This window comes from Rhinoderma darwinii, chromosome 3 (genome assembly GCF_050947455.1).
Source record: "Rhinoderma darwinii isolate aRhiDar2 chromosome 3, aRhiDar2.hap1, whole genome shotgun sequence".
In the NCBI taxonomy this organism is placed as follows: Eukaryota; Metazoa; Chordata; class Amphibia; order Anura; family Rhinodermatidae; genus Rhinoderma; species Rhinoderma darwinii.
The window spans coordinates 208,147,175-208,163,120 of NC_134689.1; the positions used below are offsets into that span (position 1 = coordinate 208,147,175).

General features: G+C 40.7%; 1 protein-coding gene across 4 annotated transcripts in view; it reads left to right on the forward strand.

Moving 5' to 3' along the window:
- RELN (reelin) overlaps positions 1-15,946 on the forward strand; it is a 749,731-nt gene that overhangs the window by 552,432 nt on the left and 181,353 nt on the right. For all 4 annotated transcript variants that reach the window (XM_075857310.1, XM_075857311.1, XM_075857308.1 and 1 more), the window contains exons 23-26: positions 842-979; positions 3,311-3,497; positions 13,474-13,679; positions 13,948-14,119. In XM_075857310.1, the coding sequence (XP_075713425.1) occupies positions 842-979; positions 3,311-3,497; positions 13,474-13,679; positions 13,948-14,119 (703 nt within the window). The remainder of the gene's footprint in view (positions 1-841; positions 980-3,310; positions 3,498-13,473; positions 13,680-13,947; positions 14,120-15,946) is intronic.

Sequence of the window (15,946 nt, forward strand, 5' to 3'; positions counted from 1 at the left end):
CATAACTACCATACAGTTCTATGGGGCTTACAAAAACAGCGTAGCTCAGCGAGCTACGCTTTTTTTACCTTCATAGTCGGAAATTAGCCGACACACACAGAGCTGGAATGGGGTTTAGGGGCCACGTTCTAGAGATAGGTGCGGGTCCCAGAGGTGGGACCCGCATCTCTCTGACATTTATTACATATCCTGCGGATATGTCATAAATGTCCCTCATGGGAAAACTCCATTAAAGAGGCTCTGTCACCACATTATAAGTGCCCTATCTCCTACATAAGGAGATCGGCGCTATAATGTAGGTGACAGTAATGCTTTTTATTTAAAAAAAACAATCACCACTTTATTAGCGATTTTAGATTTATGCTAATGAGTTGCTTAATGCCCAAGTGGGCGTGTTTTTACTTTAGACCAAGTGGGCATTGTACAGAGGAGTGTATGACGCTGACCAATCAGCTTCATGCACTCCTCTCCACTTGGGCATTAAGCAACTCATTAGAATAAATCTAAAATCGCTAATAAAGTGGTGAAAACAGACCGTTTTTTTAAATAAAAAGCATTACTGTCACCTACATTATAGCGCCGGTCTCCTTATGTAGGAGATAGGGCACTTATAATGTGGTGACAGAGCCTCTTTAAATACTAGTTCTGCAATATAATGTTATCGGGATTGTTACCAAACTAAGGGTGTTACATACCAATAATAAAAACTTTTTTATAGAAAATTATTCTTTCTAGAAGGTTCATATAAAGTAAATATTTCTTAGTTGTAAAGATGAATGTTTAATACCAAGTGTAAATACAGTAATATTTAGATATTTATAGAACATTGTACTATTTTAAGGTCCAGTGCAACTCGTTTCCGCTGGAGCCAACGATATTATACATCGGAAGATGAATGGGCTTTGGACAATATTTACATTGGACAACAATGCCCTAATATGTGCAGTGGACATGGCTGGTGTGACCAAGGAATTTGCAGGTACATTTACATCCTTCCTTTAACCATTAAAGTGGTTGTCAATTGGGCAATGTTTTATTTCTAGATGCGTCCAACAATATGAGCCCGTAGGCGTGCGTGCTGCCAGGAGCTATGGCCACTCCATGCACCAAATTACCAGCATCACAACAAACAGCCCCATACCATTAGATTCCACTGCCACGTTATGCACTCCCTCATCATTTGATAACATATGTTCTTGTCTTTGGCCCAAACATCTTAGGCTCATTCATCCATAACACTGTTTTCCACTCATCCACAGTCCCATGAAATATTAAGCTCCTTGGCAATCTGCCACATGGAGTAGTCTTTATTTAGTTGAATAGGCCGAAGTGTCTATTAAGACAGCTTTGTTGTTTTGGCCATTTTTGAGTTTAACTTTACAATCATATTTGAATAACAGATTATAAATATATGATTGCAATAAATTGAATGGTACCTTCAATATATATGCTAAAAAAATTTTTTATAGAGAAAGATATTCCTTAGTGATACCAAATATATGCACAGTAGTGTAGATGCTCAAAATATTGTATTGTTTTGTACTGATTTAGCAGCTTAAAGGGGTTGCCTGTTTTAGGAAAACAATGTTCAAATACCCTTTTAGGGATTTCTGAGTTGGCATATAGGGTTCCCCGTGTACAGGATCCTCATCTATTAGTCAAAGTGGAGAGTGGCTACAGAGAGCCTCCCGGATCAGGCAATACACAGCCCATTGATTCAGAGTGTGGTGTAATGCTTTGTTTCATCTGACGTTGTAAGGCATGAGGAACTGAATTCTTTTTGGCTGGTTCCCCCACAAATTAAAGCTGATTGCTGGGGGTTTTAACAGTAGGATACCCTGTGATCAGCATGTCACTGTTGCCGCTGGGGTTGTGTTTGACTCAGATCTTTCTTTCACTCCTTATACTCAATAACTTGCACAGTCATGCCATCTGCACCTCAAAAACATCTCCAGACTCTGTGGTAACAGAAAATAATTCTTATTTTTGCATTAAATTCATTCTTGTCTTGACTACTGTAACTCATTACTAATCGGCCCTCTTCTGACTAAACTCTCCCCTCTAAAATCAACTCTTAATGCAGCAGCCAGGCTCATCTTTCTGACTAACTGCCTCTACTCTGTGCCAGTCACTGCACTGGTTGCCCATTCACTTTAGAATAACATTTAACTTATTACTCTCACCCAGAAAGCTCTCCACTCTCCTTTCAATTCTGTCTACCACCCTACCCATGCTGCACATTCTACCAACGATATAAGATTAACATCCTCAATAATCAGAATCTCCCACTCCCGTCTCCAAGTCTTTTCTTGTGCGGCAGCAGTTCTCTGGAATGCACTACACCTGACAGATTAGTTCCCAACAGTCACAGTTTTAAGCGTGCCCTAAAAACACATCTTTTCAGACAGGCCTATAACATTCCCTAATCTGACATGTACCCTCTGAATTGTAAAGTGCTGTGGAATAGGTTGGCGCTATATAAATAAAGATTATTATTATTATAGCCTGATTAGAACAAATTTCATCCTGCAGCCGTACAACAGTCTAATGCGTACCTCTTAGCTATGCAAAATCTATTTGGTGCAGAAAAGAGAGCTGGATATATATCATAGTGACATGTCAGAAGCTTTGATCGGTGGGGGTCTGAGCACTGAGACCCCCACCGATTTCTGAAACAAAGTGACAAAAGCGATCGGAAAGCCGATGTAATGGTGTACGACATTCTATTGAGTCAATCAGACACCAAGCGGCTCAGTGCTCATTCGAGAGCTTCTGCCACTTCGTTTTAGCGATCGGTGGGGGTCTCAGTGCTCGGATCCCCACCGATCAAAACTTCTGACATGTCACTATGACATGTCAGAAGTTTGTTGAAAGTTTAGTTACCCTTTAAATAACTGACAACTAGAATTCTGAATATTTGCAAAGCTACACATGGATAATTGTTTAATAGAGTTAAAAGTTTGAACTTAATAGAAGCTTTGTCATTGTCAATGTATTGATATAGATCTGATATAATGGTACCTTGATCAAACAACATACTATCAAGTCTTCCCAAAGTGATTCCAAACTTTTGCACATTTGTGTGATTACTCACCTTTTGTGTTTTGGTCCTATTGACATCTAAAAAATTTAAATATCTGAAGGAAAACCTGTCTATTTGATGATTGCCCTCTGCTAATGCTAAAGGTTAAATTTACTGTCTAACTTGGCCAATCCTGTGTGTATGGGTATCTCCATCAGCCAATTAAGCAGGTTTATAGATATTTTAATAAAACAACATACTGCATTTTGTTTGATTATTTGTTTACAGGTGTGATTCTGGGTATCAGGGTTCTCAATGTCTTCCTGAAAATTCCCTCCCATCCACTGTAATGTCAGACTTTGAAGGACTAAATGGCTGGGAAACAGACTGGCAGGAAGTGGTTGGAGGAGAAATTGTTAAGCCTGAAGAAGGCTGTGGAATTATTTCATCAGGATCATCTCTGTACTTCTCCAAGGTATTATTTTATTGGCCACAAAATTAAAAGCATAACAACATAGCAGATGTGAGAATAAATGAGTGTATAGTGGTATATGAGTGGAATAAGTTATAATGACGTCCGTTATTTTATCTAAAAAGTTGAGTTTAGAAGCTGCTAAAGTACAAGGCTGTCTCAGGGTAAAAACAAGACAGATCCCAATAGCGCAATTGGTTTTTCTCCAGTAGAATTGAGAATTCTGTGGCAACTTATGATCTGTTCTACAAATTGCCTCTTAGTTTTCACATAAGTTCCAGTTGGAGAATTTTTGAGCAATATGGAGGAAATATAAGAAGGTGGAGTATTACTTTGTATGATAAAACTAGGGTTTTGAATTATATCCTTTGTGTAAAATAAAGCAATGCCTTTTTAAAACAAAATGAATTTTATAGCTCCCTTACATGTACGTTGAGGCATAAAATGATCAAATATATAGCCTTTATATAATTCATGTAAAAATGTACTGCTGACATCCAATTATAGTCTATAGACAAACGGAATCTTTCGCAAGTGAAGCTGAGAGAGGCTGATGGATCACCGCATTCTGAAGACCACCACAGCCCCTTAATTAAAACAATCTTGGGGGTCTTAACGTTTGTTATTTGGCGAGTATTTAATACTTTTTTTGTCCACGTGGGTTCATATTTAGATATTGCGGTAGGCGTCTATTTCTGAAATTCTTGCACAAAATTCTAACTAAAATTACATTGATTTGAAATGCCTTTTATTTAGAATGTTGCAAATTTTCATTTGCTGTACTTATATCTCTGGATTGAGATTGAAGAAGACAAGAATCATTTAGCCCCTTTGATTAAATACCATGCAACTTCTGAGGTTTCTTTTCTTTGTGGCTCTGCCTATAAGCCCCGGATTGTCACCCCACCACTCAACATGCCTTCCTTTGGACCTCTCTATATTTGAGGCCCTCAATCTGCAAACTGAAGTCAAGTGCTGACAGCTGCCTCACCAGGTGGGACGGAGGTCAGATGACCCTTGTTCTGGAGATAGGTGTGGGTCCCAGAGCTAGTACCTATATCAATCAAACATTTATGGCATATCCTGTGGATATTTCATAAATGTCTTAGGTTGGAATAACTCTATAATAACATGATATTCTTTGCATTGAGAATAAAACGAAAATGTGATTTTAATACCCCAAATAGTGTTATAAAATGATGCATTACATAATTAAACTTGATGGGCATGTGTCTTTTTTGAATTGTACTATTTAACTATACAGTATAAGGCCCCACGCCAACTGCCACCCGCATTTTCGGGCCATGCTCCCATACAAAGTATGGGAGCACGGCCCGCAAAATGCAAAAGAACGGACATGTTCCATAATTTTCGGAACATTTCAACGCACGGACACCCATCCGTAGCGCTACGGAAAGGTGTCCGCGTTCAATGAAAGTGAATGGGTCCATTAACAGTGGTACTGGTACAAAGAAAGCTAGGTATACAAAACAACAGTTACAGATGGGCTCAGTAAGTGCCACAGATTATATATACAAAAGAGCAGTGCAAAGCAGTTTCTTCTTAAAATTTCATAGATATTACTAACAATATACTACACCGTGTTCCAAATTATTATGCACATTGGATTTAAGTGCCATAAACATTTAATTATTAGTTTTTCAATTAAACTCATGGATGGTATTGTGTCTTAGGGCTCTTTGGATCATTGTAATCAATCTCAGACACCTGTGATAATTAGTTTGCCAGGTGTGCCCAATCAAAGGAAAACTACTTAAGAAGGACGTTCCACATTATTAAGCAGGCCACAGGTTTCAAGCAATATGGGAAAGAAAAAGGATCTCTCTGCTACCGAAAAGTGTGAAATAGTGCAATACCTTGGACAAGGTATGAAAACATTGGATATTTCAAGAAAACGTAAGCGTGATCATCGTACTGTGAAAAGATTTGTGGCTGATTCAGAGCACAGACGGGTTCGTTCAGATAAAGGAATAATGAGGAAGGTTTCTGCCAGACAAATTAATAGGATTAGGAGAGCAGCTGCTAAAATGCCATTGCAAAGCAGCAAACAGGTATTTGAAGCAGCTGGTGCCTCTGGAGTCCCGCGAACCTCAAGGTGTAGGATCCTCCAGAGGTTTGCAAATGTTCATAAAGCTATTATTCGTCCACCCCTAAACAATGCTCACAAGCAGAAACGGTTGCAGTGGGCTCAGAAATACATGAAGACTAATTTTCAAACCGTGTTGTTTACTGATGAGTGCCGTGCAACCCTGGATGGTCCAGATGGATGGAGTAGCGGATGGTTGGTGAATGGCCACCATGTCCCAACAAGGCTGCGACGTCAGCAAGGAGGTGGCGGAGTCATGTTTTGGGCTGGAATCATGGGGAGAGAGCTGGTAGGCCCCTTTAGGGTCCCTGACGGTGTGAAAATGACCTCTGCAAAGTACGTAGAGTTTATGACTGACCGCTTTCAACCGTGGTACAAAAAGAAGAACCGTGCCTTCCGTAGCAAAATTATCTTCATGCATGACAATGCACCATCTCATGCTGCAAAGAATGCAAAGAATACCTCTGTGTCATTGGCTGCTATGGGCATAAAAGGAGAGAAACTCATGGTATGGCCCCCATGTTCCCCTGACCTCAACCCTATTGAGAACCTTTGGGGCATCCTCAAGCAAAATATCTATGAGGGTGGGAGGCAGTTCACATCAAAACAGAAGCTCTGGGAGGCTATTCTGACATCCTGCAAAGATATTCAAGCAGAAACTGTCCAAATACTCACAAATTCAATGGATGCAAGAATTGTGAAGGTGATATCAAAGAAGGGGTCCTATGTTAACATGTAACTTCGCCTGTTACGTTTTTTTTTATTGAAAGAGCTTTTGATTTCTGTAAATATGACCTCCTGATGCTGCAAATTCAACAAATTACCATTTTAGTTCTCTTTACAACCTTTTAAATGTTTTGATCTCTGTTGTACATAATAATTTGAAACAGTGCATTTTGAGTTTTTTACTTCTAAAAAAAAATCTGTTATCGTTAGGAGATTTGTTCAATAAAATTTGCATTATACTCCAACGGTTGATGGCTTGAAGATTATACTGACTGTCATTTGCATCGACTATTTAGGAAAATCAGCGAAAAATAACATTTGCATAATAATTTGGAACACGGTGTAGAATTGAATAAGAATATATGTATTGTTAAATGCCTGTATTTTATTTTTTTGTTTACTTTGTGTCTATATATATATATATATATATATATATATATATATATATGTGTGCTATGCATCATTCTTCGGTTAAATTCGTGCTGAAACATTGTAACTTTGTATTTCTTAATGCAGCCAAAATATACAGAGCATCTGCAGTAACTTTCTTTGTGTCTGTCCATCACATGCTCACACAGGCTTTAAGAATCTCACCATGAATAGTTGATATCAAGTGTTAAAAATAATACTTGAAAGGTGTCTGCACATATATTATTTCGTAAATCAATCTCCCGATGGGCTATAACTATAATGCTTTCTTTGTGCTTGTTTTTTAGGTAGACAATATTCCCTGTAAATATGTTTTTATATTATTTGTACAAACATTATGCCAGCAATAGTTGTACATAATGCCTTTTTTGTACAATACAGTAATATTTTTGGAGAGTCTGTGCAGACCACAAAGATGTCATTACTAAGAGACAGATCTGTCTGATCTTCAAACCTCATGCATAACAAAACCTGCATCTTTCATGTAAGGCCAACAATATGTATAATACCCTGCCAAATAACTAATTCCCGGCTGTATAAAGCAAAAATTCAGTGCCAGGATTCTTAGGACTTTCCCCTAAAGGGTTCTGGAAACTGGAATGGGAACATTTTAAATTCTCCTTTGCATAGACATGCATATATTCGGTATATTACACAAGAAGGTTCAACAGAAATGGTGAATGGAATAGAACTTTTAGTTTATCATTTATTTTAACAGATATTATTATACAATTGCAAGAAAAATTTGGCTACCTGCATTGATTACTAATAAAATAAGAGGGTATGAACATATTATGATATTCATGAACTCCCATATTGTTGATGTATCTTTATTTAACAGTACTCAATCTAAGTCTAGACTGATGCTTCACTTAGTTGATTGAACTTTGCCATTTCACAATTCAAGGCTCTTGTAGTTAACATTTGTACCATTTTCTAGTCTGATAAATACTTAACATATTAGGGTATGTTCCCACGTAGTCAACAAAAACGTCTGAAAATCCAGAGCTGTTTTCAAGGGAAAACAGACCCTGCTTTTCAGACGTTTTTTTACCAACTCGCATTTTTCGCTGCGTTTTCGCGGCGTTTTTTACGTCCGTTTTTGGAGCTGTTTTCATTGGAGTCTATGAGAAAACAGCTCCAAAAACGTCCAAAGAAGTGTCCTGCACTTCTTTTGACGAGGCTGTATTTTTACGCGTCGTCGTTTGACAGCTGTCAAACGACGACGCGTAAATAACAGGTCGTCTGCACAGTACGTCGGCAAACCCATTCAAATGAATGGGCAGATGTTTGCCGACGTATTGTAGCCCTATTTTCAGACGTAAAAGGAGGCATAATACGCCTCGTATACGTCTGAAATTTGGCCGTGTGAACATACCCTTATAGTTACTGCTTGTCAAGTGCTTCCAGACCTTGATATTGCATCTGGTCTAAGGCTATGGTCACACTGCATTTTTGTCAGTTATATGAACAGTTATATCACTTGAGCTTCCTGCACATAGCCGCAACCAGCGCTATGACATTAATCCCAGCACTGGGAGGAGGGGGAAATACAAAGGGAAGTTGGCAAGCTGCTGCCTTATAATGGTCCCTACTTAGACCTCTGAGGAATGAGCGCCCGGAAGCGCACTCACCTCCCCTGCCATCCTCGGCCATGCTGCCTGCACTTCAACTTCCCTGCACCAGAGTGAGTCAGGTGACTCCCCTCTCTTGATTCCTCCAGCAACATTCCCTTGCCCATATATGGACAGTTACAACATTGGGGATATTCCAGGAAAGCTCCAGTGACGTAGGTTCCCTGGACAAAGACGTAACTGCTCGTACTCGCATTTTGCGAGGCGTCAATTACGGACGTAATTTGGAGCTGTTCTTCATTGAAGTCAATGAAAAACGGCTCAAATTACGTCCCAAGAAGTGTCCTGCACTTCTTTGACGACGCTGTCATTTTACGCGCCGTCTTTTGACAGCGACGCATAAAATGACAGGTCGTCGGCACAGTACATCGGCAAACCCATTGAAATTAATGGGCAGTTGTTTGCCGACGTATTTGAGCTGTGTTTTCAGGCATAATTCGAGGCGTAAAACGCCTCGTTTACGCCTGAAAATAGGTCGTGTGAACCCAGCCTAAGGGTATGTGCACACGTGAACTGTCTTTTACGTCTGAAAAGACAGACTGTTTTCAGGAGAAAACAGCTGCGTCCTTTCAGACGTAAAAGCTCCTCCTCGCATTATGCGAGGCGTCTTTGACACTCGTAAATCTTGAGCTGCTCTTCATTGACTTCAATGAAGAACGGCTCAAATTACGTTTCAAAGAAGTGTCCTGCACTTCTTTGCCGAGGCAGTCATTTTACGCGTCGTCGTTTGACAGCTGTCAAATGACGACGCGTAAATGACAGGTCGTCTGCACAGTATGTCGGCAAACCCATTCAAATGAATGGGCAGATGTTTGCCGACGTATTGTAGCCCTATTTTCAGACGTAAAACGAGGCATAATACGCCTCGTTTACATCTGAAAATAGGTTGTGTGAACCCAGCCTAACAGTTCCGCCCTCACACATGACAGCACGGACAGCCATGCAGGTGGGTGTGGGGTAGATCGTTGTTGGATTGAGGGGTGGTCACAAGAATGGGGCCGAGGAAACCAAGAGAGGGGAGTCACCTGACTCCTTCTGGCGCAGGGTGGTTGTAGTGCGGTGGGCATGGACGAGGACAGCGGAAGAGGTGAGTGCGCTCCTGGGCACACATACCTCAGATGTCTGCACAGGGACCAGTATGAGCAGCTTGACAACTTCATCTCGTGTTTCCCCCTCCTACTGGCGCTAGTATTCATGTGAGGGTATGTTCACACGTGCACATCCGTTACGGCCGAAATTACGGGGCTGTTTTCAGGAGAAAACAACCCAGTCATTTCAGCCGTAACGGCATGTGCAGGCGCTTGAACACCGCGTCCATTACGGACGTAATTGGCGCTGCTTTTCATTGGAGTCAATGAATAACGGCTCCAATTACGTCCCAAGAAGTGACAGGACACTTCTTTGGCGCGGGAGTCTATTTACGCGCCGTCTTTTGACAGCGACGCGTAAATATACGCCTCGTATGAACAGACAAACGTCAGCCCATTGCTTTCAATGGGCAGATGTTTGTCAACACATTCAAGCCGTAATTTCGGACGTAATTCCAGGCGTAAAACACCCGAATTAACGTCCGTAATTTGGCCGTGTGAACATACCCTCATAGTGCTGCCTGCGGCCCTGTACAAGAATCTCCAGTGATATAACTGTCTATACATGGACAGTTACGTCACTGGAGCTTCCCGATTCCTTACAGTGGCATCTGTCACCCAAAGGCTACTAAGTGAAAAAATATATACGTTTAACTATACGTTTTTTTTACTAAATGCCTCTGAATATAATAGTGTAGTTAACTATGCTATTCTATCCTGAAAAATAAATATTATCCCCATCTTATAGCGCCCGACGGAGGCCAAAAGAACCCTCAGTATTAGGCCTTATTTACACGAACGTGTTTAATGTTGCACTGACCTATGTTAGTCAATGGGGCCGTTCAGACAGTCCGTGATTTTCACGCAGCGTATGTCCGCTGCGTAAAACTCACGACATGTCCTATACTTGGCTGTTTTTCGCGCATCACGTACCCATTGAAATCAATGGGAGCGTGAAAATAGCGCACGGCACACGGAAGCACTTCCATGTGTCGTGCGTGATTCGCGCAACAGTAGATAAAGAAATGAAGGAAAAAATAAAAGCACTTCCTTCATTTCTTTTTCTAAACAGCAAATCCGCGTGTCATAAGGATGGCATATGCGTGAAAATCATGCAGCCACGCACCATTCACTGATGACACACGGAGCTGCAACATGCGCAAAACGCACACGTTCGTGTGACTAAGGCCTAATGGGAGCCTAAGAGTACATTTTACATGTGTGCCGAGAACTGTTCTGACACATACTTTAAACATACAGGCAAAATGCAGTGTGAACATAGCCTAAAATCCTAAATTTGTCAGCCCCACCTAACATTATGAAACAAACTTGCAGGTGCTAATCTGTAAAAACGTTAATGCAGAATGCAAAGAAAAGAAAGATCCAATCCCCTCCGAACACTAAAATACATATGTAAAGTTTAAATATTAATGTAATCATACACTGCATTACTGCCATATTTATAATACTTTAATACATTTTAGGTTATTAGCACACATTTCAATGGAACTGCGTTAACCTGTTTGCCGTGACAGGCTTTACCTTTGGATCAGTTCAAGATAAATAAAGTAAATTATTTGCAAAATTACTTAACTTTTTCTGGAAATAAGATAACTTTGCAGAGTTGCCATGAGCCACCCCGGAGTTTGTATTGGAAACACTAGTTTATAACTGCCGATACTGGTGACCACAGATATTGTGCCTTTTGTGTGTATAGATACCGTGGTCACAGATACAGGAGGTCATTAACAGCTCAGGAGAGTTTATGCAGGAGAAAAGAGGATCATTCCAAGGGCGCTGCTGTGTGGTGATAAGGATATGAGTGAAGTACGGAGATAATCGTAATAAAAGGAGTTTATTCGAATGAGTGGCTACGCGTTTCGACGATGAACAATCGTCTTCATCAGGCAATGTTCTCGGCCAGGTTGTCCTGGTTACCAAGTTAGCGTCCCGGCGTCCTTCGTTCGCCACCTAACAACCTACTGGTTTGTAGCTCAGTTTTTTAACTTCCACGTATTGTGTTTTTTTATCCTTTTATTTTGGCATGTTTTCATTTTTGTTTCTGATTACTCATATGTCGACATTATTTTATAAATATCTTTTAGCTCTCCCTTGTAATAAACTTACTGTGTATGAGTGCTATACCGAACATGTATAACTTTTCACTGATCCATGTTGTGATTGGTTCCAGAGGTAAAAAGCCGGGTGTGACGTCACGAACGCACCTTGACCTTTGCAGATTTGGCGGTTTTTTCACTCGTGTCATTTTATGAACCATGATGGTATATAAGACGTGTTTAATGTACTGTGCATATGGCCTGATGAAGACGATTGTTCATCGTCGAAACGCGTAGCCACTCATTCGAATAAACTCCTTTTATTACGATTATCTCCGTACTTCACTCATATCCTTATCACCACACAGCAGCGCCCTTGGAATGATCCTCTTTTCTCCTGCATAAACTCTCCTCCTAAAGCGGTCCCTATTGGATGCCGAATCGGATCTGGCAGCAGCACTGTGGATTTCTTATATGCCTGTTAAAACCTTTACTTAGGTGAGCATAATACCTGTAATACGGCATCATTGTCTCACCTTTACCGACTGATCTGCGCAAGGTGGCGCCGTGGTTTTTCTGTTTTATCTCAATTAACAGCTCAGGAGGAGGCTTAAAACAGGTTTTATGATTTTATGTAATATCACTGTATCATAAAACGATATGCAGCTTTCTCACATATTTTATGTATGTTTTTATAAGCCATTTTCAAGATAACTTAGTGGGAGTTTTTAATACTACAGATATGGAGAATGCCTGATGTAAAGACTATTCTTCCCAGAATGAAAATATATACAGCAAGTTCTGAAATTGAGCCAGCAAAGAACTTTTTGCAAAGACGCATTCTATATATAATTTATAATTTGTGACATATAAAAATGTGGACATATGCTTTATGTGCTCACAAAATGAACTACCTGCCATTGCCATCTGGCTTCTGATTATAAAACTTAAAGGGGTTTTCCCATGAAGGACAAGTATGACATATCCACAGGATGTGTCATAAATGTGAGATAGATGCGGGTCCCACCTAAACCCTGTTCTGCCGCTCTGTGCTCCCGCTTCATCCCGGCCACTTCCTGGTTATATGGTGGGGAGTTAAGAAAACAGTGTAGCTCCTTGAGCTATGCTGTTTCCGTAACTCCGATAGTATTGAATGGCAGTTACGAATATTTCCGTAACTACCATTTAGTTCTATGGGAGAGCTATGCTGTTTTCGTAACTCACGACCATATAACCTTTTTTATGGTCGGAATTCACCTGGTTCAGCCTCAATACCGAGCGGCTGAACAAGGTTTAGCGGGCCCCGTTCTGGAGGTAGGTGCAAGTCCGGGGGTTCACATCTTTTCTGGTCCGAGGGCCACATTGTCAGATTGTACCGCTGCCAAGGGCCGTGATAAAACTTGGCAGGTGGGGCCATTTGGGACTCCCATTTCTGGGAAAACACAGAGACAGCTAAGCATCTTGCAAGTCCCATTAACTATAATGGAGAAAAGAGCATGTATGCGTGGCCACGTCTCCACCTTGTCTCCTCCTCTCTGGAGGATCACTCAGGGTAAAACTGATGTTCTTCATCATGCCTAATTCAGGGCCTGAGAGGCGTGGTGAATGCAGAGGAATTCAAAGGGCACCAAAGAGTGAATACCAGTCATGCACTTCCCCCTAAGCCTGTGCTAAGCATAACACAGTGACAGTTTTGCCTGGATTGCTCCTTTAAGTTGCATAAATTAGGTCTCATACAGCCTCACAGTGTCCCCTACAACAGTGCAATTTACACAGTGCCCCCTGAACAGTGCCAGCCACACAGTGCCCCCTATAACAGTGCCAGACACACAGTGCCACTTGGGGAAGCACAGAACAGCTTTGCAGACTGCAGGTTGTGCACCCCTGCTCTAGATTGATACATTTGTGCATTTTAGAACATTTCCTTTTCTTTTAAAGGATGGCAGAAGACAGCTGGTTAGCTGGGAAATGGAGACAACGTTGGTTGATTTTATACAGTTTTATATACAAATTGGAGGAGAAAGCCCATCCTGTAATAAAGCAGATAGTAGGGAAGAAGGAGTGTTACTGCAGTATAGTAACAATGGAGGCATCAATTGGCATCTGCTGGCGGAAATGTATTTCTCTGACTTTACAAAACCTAAGTAAGTACTAGTTATTCTTTCTTCTTGTTTATGAATAAAGTACTGTGAAAATGAAGTTCAGTTGATTTCTTCGTGATTTATGTTTTTGATTAAGTTTATTTGGCATTGGGAACGGTTTCTGAAATAAATAAAATGAGAAATGGCTTCTCTAATGTGTCATCACTTTCTTGATATTGTAGAGGATGCTTCCTTGTGGACGCTGTTGGGTTAATTTTGCTCCTGACATAGCTAAGTGTAAAATATTTGCTCATCTTATGTATTTTATTAGGTTTGTATATCTTGAGCTTCCTAGTGCAGCAAAAACACCCTGTACCCGTTTCCGCTGGTGGCAGCCTGTATTCTCAGGAGAAGGATATGATCAGTGGGCTATTGATGATGTCATCATTCTGTCAGAAAACCAAAAACAGATCATTCCTATTGCTTATCCAACATTACCACAAGTAAGTCCATATTAAATCTTGATTTCTGAGTACATATACACAATTTTTTTTCTGCAGGTTTTTTCATCCTAGCTTTTTTCTTTTGTTAGGCTAAATCAGCAGGAATATCAGGGCTACCTTATTTACATGTACGCATAAAGCCAATTTGACATGGGAGTCAGCTCTTACATATGGTGCTGCCATTAGTAAGAAAAAGTAGAAATACATTTGTTAAAGTATCAAACGTAGTCATATAAGTGCAGAAAGGAGTAGGAAGTTTTACCTTTACCAAAACTCAGACTTACACTACAAGTGCTAAGCACAAATCTAAATTTTTCTTTTTTTTTTTCTTCAGTAATTCAGTATTTGTTAATAGTTTAAATGTTATACAACAAAACACAGTACGGTCAAATGTGAAAACGGAGAAGGAACTTAGGCTGAGTTCACACCTGCATTGTGAATTATGTTTTTCAAATGTGTCGACATCGCCGATGGAGGCTCCAAATGGAATTTGTCTAATGCACATGTGAACAGATCAATATCCATCAGTGTCTAGTGAAAGCCTATAGAAAAGATATGTGTGGATGGGAAGCTTTAAAGGAATAAATAACATGCAACTGATAGACATTCCAACATAATAAGGGCCTGTTCCCATCAGCGTCACACTTCCTTTCATGGGTTCCGCTAGACCTTTCTGTCAGAGGAACCCATGAACAGAAAGGCAAACGGAAACCATAGCTTCTGTTTTCATTACCATTGATTGCTATGGTAGTGCTTTCGTTGCAAATGGTTTCCGTTTGTCTCCGTTCAATAAGGGTTTCCATTTTTCTGGCGGAAACAATAGCGCAGTCGGAACGGAAACAAACGGAAACCATTTGCAATGGATTACTTCCTGGTCTGCTCTGGCCTCTTAGCCCGGCAGTGTCTGCAGACATTCTCCCCTCCCTCATGGTCCTGACTACTAAGCTTACTGCATGCTACTGTACATTACAAAAGCAGGAGGACGTTTTGGCTGTTGTAATGTATTACATACAGTAAAGCAAAGACAGGAGCTGCTCCCATGGGGGAAAAGGGGAGATGACAGAAGTTTCGTTTGGCACTAGGCAGGGTGTGAATCGTCTATGCAGTAAGGGGTGGGGGGTGGGAAAGGACGGCAGATTGATGTGCTCCCATCAGGGGCAGGCCTCTCTTCTCCATGTTCCCCTTATTTTGCTGATAGGCTGAGCTGTTGCTGTGTATTGTAGGCAGCAGCCCCGGCGCTGCAGCATACAATACACAGACTATAGAAACATAAGCAGCCCAAGTGTGAATACACCATTCAGATCGGCTCAGATCAGCACCCTGGTTGGGCCCCCGCTCTCTGGGCCCCTGTGCAGCTGAATCAGCTGCACAGGCAGTATGGCCGCCCTTGGTGTCACTGTAGTCTGTTCTCGCCACACTGTGCTACTCTGCATCACTGTCCCTGAAACATCATCCAAGTTCCGACTACACTATCTGGGGACCGGCAACCAGAATTCCAAGCATTAGACCGGTTACAGAACCTGCTGGTCCTTTATTCATCTTCTTTGTATATGTGGAAGAATACAAAGTAAAAACAACAAGCTGAAAGTCAAGAACCAATGTTATATATCATGAAACAGGTATGACATAGAAAGGAGCACAAAGATCATTCCCATCAAATGTTCATTCAAACATTATAACCATTTATTACACAGAAAGAAAAAGCAATAAAAATTAGATATCTCTATAGATATGATTTTTAAATTTGTTCGTTTTTTATAGTTATTATTACTATACTGGACTGCAGATGTGATAAATATAAAATAAATATGTTTTCTCCTTCCCAAT